Source organism: Haplochromis burtoni, unplaced genomic scaffold, assembly GCF_018398535.1.
Source record: "Haplochromis burtoni strain Fernald_Lab_line unplaced genomic scaffold, NCSU_Asbu1 Contig_2194, whole genome shotgun sequence".
Taxonomy (NCBI): domain Eukaryota; kingdom Metazoa; phylum Chordata; class Actinopteri; order Cichliformes; family Cichlidae; genus Haplochromis; species Haplochromis burtoni.
The window spans coordinates 10,383-15,133 of record NW_024584555.1 but is presented as its reverse complement, the minus strand read 5'-3'; the positions used below and the strand labels follow the sequence as shown (position 1 = coordinate 15,133).

Here is a 4,751-nt window from a genome sequence, read left to right as displayed (position 1 = left end):
GCGCTGGTAATGTGACATCTGCCTTCAGATCATTTCAAAAACATCAAGCTGAATCAATTACATGCCTGCAGCTCCCCCACACACCAATAACAACATCTCCTTAATGAGATGCGCTAAAAATAGTCCCACAGTTCAAACTAATTGCCAGCTGCTGGTATACAGTTACTACGAGAGTATGTAAAGTAGTAGCATTAGCTGTATTTAGTGATGTGTACCAGCTTGGACGCAAAATAAAAATGTATTAATCAATTCATTTTCACCCCTCTCTCTTGGTCTGCAGTTACACAGTCCGCATTGAATCCATGCTCTTAAAGGAGGATTTTCCGGCAGCGTGCGAGGCCATGAAACGGGACATTAAGATCCTTCGCGCCGCCATTAAAGGTAACACGCTCGCAGCATCAGCGGCACACGGATGAGCTGCTCTCTGCGTGCAGCCGCTGTTGGGAGCTCACACAGGCCCCAGCTCTGCTTTCTCTTCTCTTACTTATTGTCTCAGTGTCAACGCAGAGCAGAGAAGGACCAGAACCAACACTGAGTGTGTTACAATGTTTTATTCCATACCACAAGCAAATGTGCTGCAGGAGGCAGGTAGAGATTATGTAGCCAGGCTGCTTCTATCTGTGTTGTATGAACTGAAATTACTGAGAGAATGGCATGAACACCAACGATGGTGGTGGAGCTGTAAAACTTTTTAGAGCAAACTCATCAACTTTTTAAAATTAATTTTACATTTTAAAAAAAAAGTAACGTTTGACTCCTGACACTGGGATCAGGGCACTGAGGTAAAGTGGGGTTTGGTCAAATATACAATAAATAATACGTGTTAAAAGTTGCATAGAGCATGTTTATAGTTACACTCTGAGATGCAGCTCATTGCTGCTGATGAACCTTATCTCTGTGTCTCGGCAATGAACAAACAACAAAGAAATCGCACCGACTCACATCCATCAAAAACATTAAAAACCTCCAGAAAAGTTATTTTTCTTGACTCCAAACATAAGGTTCTGTTTGGGGTCGTCGTCAGTGATGACATCGATCTCACAGGATTCATTTAGCTTCAGAATCACCACGCAGAGGTGTAACCAAGAAGCTTCTAGAAACACTTTCACAGATTTAGCAGATTCTGTTACACAGATTGTGTTACAATGTCTCAGAATCAGTACTTTCACCTTTAAGTGAAGGAGTGAGCCGTTTGATTCAGAAGTTGTAAAAAAAGAAAGAAAGAAAAGAGATCTGTGTATGAAACTCTGGAATATTTTTTAACAAAAATAAAATAATAATAAAAAAGATGAAAAGAAATAAAACGCAATAAATCTGGACTGAATGTCGTTGGTGCAGAAATACCTGCAGTAAAGCCTTCTCCTCGTTTACACCCTCCACCCAATACAGACGAACACCTTCAGTATTTTTAGCAGTGTGTGTGTGTGAACTTGATAACTGCCTGAACTGTTAACTAACCTTCCACATGCTAACACTGCATGTGATAAAACAGCAAACCCAGTGGGATTTTAGCACCATAAGCTTATGTTATCTGTATCTTTACTGCACAGGTTTTGTGTTTTAATTCACCTCCTTTCCTTTCGTGCTTTTTTTCCTCTTTACTCTCTTTTTACACAGTTATTTCCAGCAGGTGATGCTTTATCTTCATTTGTACTGACACAAATGAAGACATCATTTCTTTTACTTTGTCTCCGTCCTCCAGAATTAATGTGTTGCGAGGAGCTCCATGCTGTTCTCCACCTGGTGCTGCAGGCCGGAAACCTCCTTAACGCTGTGAGTAGGAAAAAAAACATTGTACAGCATCAATGAATAATTAGATGAGGGAGAGAGAAGTGGATAGATGGTGGAAGAAGAAAAAGAAATACAAGAAGGAAGAAGAGGCAACAAAAGGCTTTTTAGTTTCCACCCTTTATTTCCGTGACAGTAATTTAATATTAGAATTCTGGTTTATTTCCTGTTTCTGTACATAACCTAAAACTTTGCATGGACACTTTTTTTAGAGTGAGTCAAGATGAAAAATCAGACGTAATATACTCTTTTTAAAAACACTCACATATATTAATACGAGTGTCAAGTGGTCACTGGAGGCTGGCTCCAAAATTGAGTCAGTCCCAAAAAAACATGTTTAAATGTTCAACTGTAGATCAGAATTAAACATGTTTGCTGTGTGCTACAAATAGATTTAGATTCATATCTACAGTTTTAACCATGAGATTAACTGTAACTTTGGTTACGTTCACACTGCAGGTCTTAATGCTCAATTCTGATTTTTTTGATCAAATCTGACTTTTGTGTCTGCTTGTTCACACTGCAGATAAAATCTGACAGCAAACACGCTCTAGTGTGAACCCTCAAAGTGGCCCACGTGTGCAAAAGAAGACGTCACACACAATGCGCTCTGTTTAGACCCAGAGCAAAAGTATTGATTGACTGTTTCAGACTTTACGTTTCCCAATTTTGCTTTAAATTATAAAGTTATTGTGTTATTTACAGATGGCCTAATAATGATCCTTGTTGCTGTTTTAGAGAGGAGCGGTGCTTCAAAGGATAGTTGCAGATTTCTCTCAGAATCTGCAGATTATACAGTACAAATAAAATGTTCATGTTTCTCCAACATTGTCTGCCCAACAGTTTCTCTGGATGGACAGGAAGCGTTCACAATGTCTTCTCCGGCGCTGATAATCGGCGTCTGTCTTGTGTCAGTGACGTAAAAGACGGATTTAATGTGACGTGACCGTTCAAACAGCAGTCGCTTTCTAAAACATCGGATATGTATCGGATTCAGTACCACATACGAAAGTGACCCAGATCGGATTTGTGCCGTTCACACTGTCATACCATGATCGGATATGGGTCACATAGGGTCAAAAAAAAAAAGTAAAAAAAAAAGAAGTCGGATTTGATGCGCTTTCGCCTGCAGTGTGAACGTAGCCAAAGAGTGAACAGTAGACTCTCACTAAATTATATATTTTTCATCTCTGTTCACAATTTTCTGGATTTCTTTTTTATAAGACTAAGACTGAACTTTATTTTTCCATGTTTGGCAATGTTCACATTCTTTTTAACTTGTTGCTTTTTTCAAGAAGTGATGCAGACGAATGAATCAGTCTAGTGACAAAAGTTACAAACAGCTGTTTGAAATGAAAGCGCTTTCGCCTGCAGTGTGAACGTAGCCTTAGACTTCAAGTTATCATCCAAATATAGGCTCTTGTTTTACAAACTGACATGATGGCGGCCAAAACCATGCGTGACAGCATGGTGGCTAAATCCATCATTTAATTACAGTCAGGGTATCACTATGAACAATTTATCACTCACAAATTGATTGGAAATAATATAGTGTCTTCTAAAGGTTTTAAATTTCAAAATGATTTGTTTTTAATTCATAACTGTTGGTTGTCTTATACACAGTGTGGACCAATGACATGCATTCATTGGTGAACAGATGCAGAAATCAGACTCGTGCAAAATGTAACAGTGACTGAAAATGATGAAAGAAAATCATACAAAAACTATTTATGAATCTGAGTAAAAGTTCAATTGTGGATCTAAACAAAATTTTATGCATAAAACAGGTTGGTGCACTAAATTAAGCAGCCTCCAAAGAGGATATTTAAATCAAGTTATTAATTTTGAACGACATGGAAATAACGATATGACCAACACAGCTACACATTAATTAATAAAATCAGTGTATGCTGTATGTATATGTAGGTATAATTAAAGGTGAAAGAAAATTAATCCCAAATAACTGCAAATTCATTAATGAGCATAAAAAGTTGCATTTATCAATGTAAAAAACCCAAAGCAAGCTGTTTCTTGAACTGATTGATTATTTCAACAAACACAAATATATGTAAATGTAATGAAAATTGTCTTTGTTCAAACAAAGTCAGTTATTAATTAGACAATAAATGATAAGATATCAAAATAGTATCTGTAAAGTGTGACTGACAGGAAACTGCACAACGATGAGTGCTCTGCAAAAATGTGGAGACCAAAGAAACTGCAAACTAGAACAGACATTTTAACCAACATTGTTTTGTAAGTAAATCAACATTTCACTGCATAATAATGAGAATATGCCCACATGCTATCCACTCTAATAATACTGCCTAAGGGAAGCATGTACATGTACATGGACTAGTGTAGAGAGGGATCCCATGTCAGAGGCAACAAAGTGGGCATTAGTGACAATGTGGTCTGAGCAACAATGATGGAGACCAAAGGAAAGTCAAAACTAAATCACATTTTAATCAACTGTCCCTCAGTGACATTTATTTCAGTTTAATGAATTCTGCAGAGACGCCCTCAAAAAATAAAAGTCCAGCATAGAGCGGCTGAGTGAATGTGGTCTGGACTCTGTGGAGGAGAGTCATGGTTTCAGAGACGCTGTAGAAAGACAGAATACCTGCTCTGTGATCCAGGTACACTCCTACTCTGGAGGACCGAGGACCTGAGAGGACGGTTCGGATATTGTTGTGCCGAAATTTAAAACTTCCTGAGTACCAATGTAATCCCCAAGATTTGTCATTGTTTCCAAATTCACATTCACTGCCCCACCCTGCTCTGCTGATATTCTTGTATGCGACTGCTACACAGTATGCGACTTCTCCCCCTCTCCACTCCACCTCCCAGTAACAACGTCCAGTCAGACTCTCTCTACTCAGGACCTGAGGCCATCCAGTGAATCTGTCTGGATGACGAGAATAAGACTGTTGTTGCTTCATAAATGTTACTTTTCTGTTCCC

At 38.5% G+C, this 4,751-nt stretch overlaps 1 protein-coding gene across 1 annotated transcript in view; it reads left to right on the top strand.

The window, feature by feature from the left end:
* Positions 1–288: 288 nt before the first annotated feature.
* Positions 289–4,751, top strand: part of LOC102310772 (FH2 domain-containing protein 1) — a gene marked incomplete at its 5' end in the record, with an annotated part of 11,481 nt that continues 7,018 nt past the window's right edge. Inside the window, 2 exon segments of the mRNA XM_042217552.1 lie at positions 289–381; positions 1,703–1,773. Coding sequence (XP_042073486.1) covers positions 289–381; positions 1,703–1,773 — 164 coding nt within the window.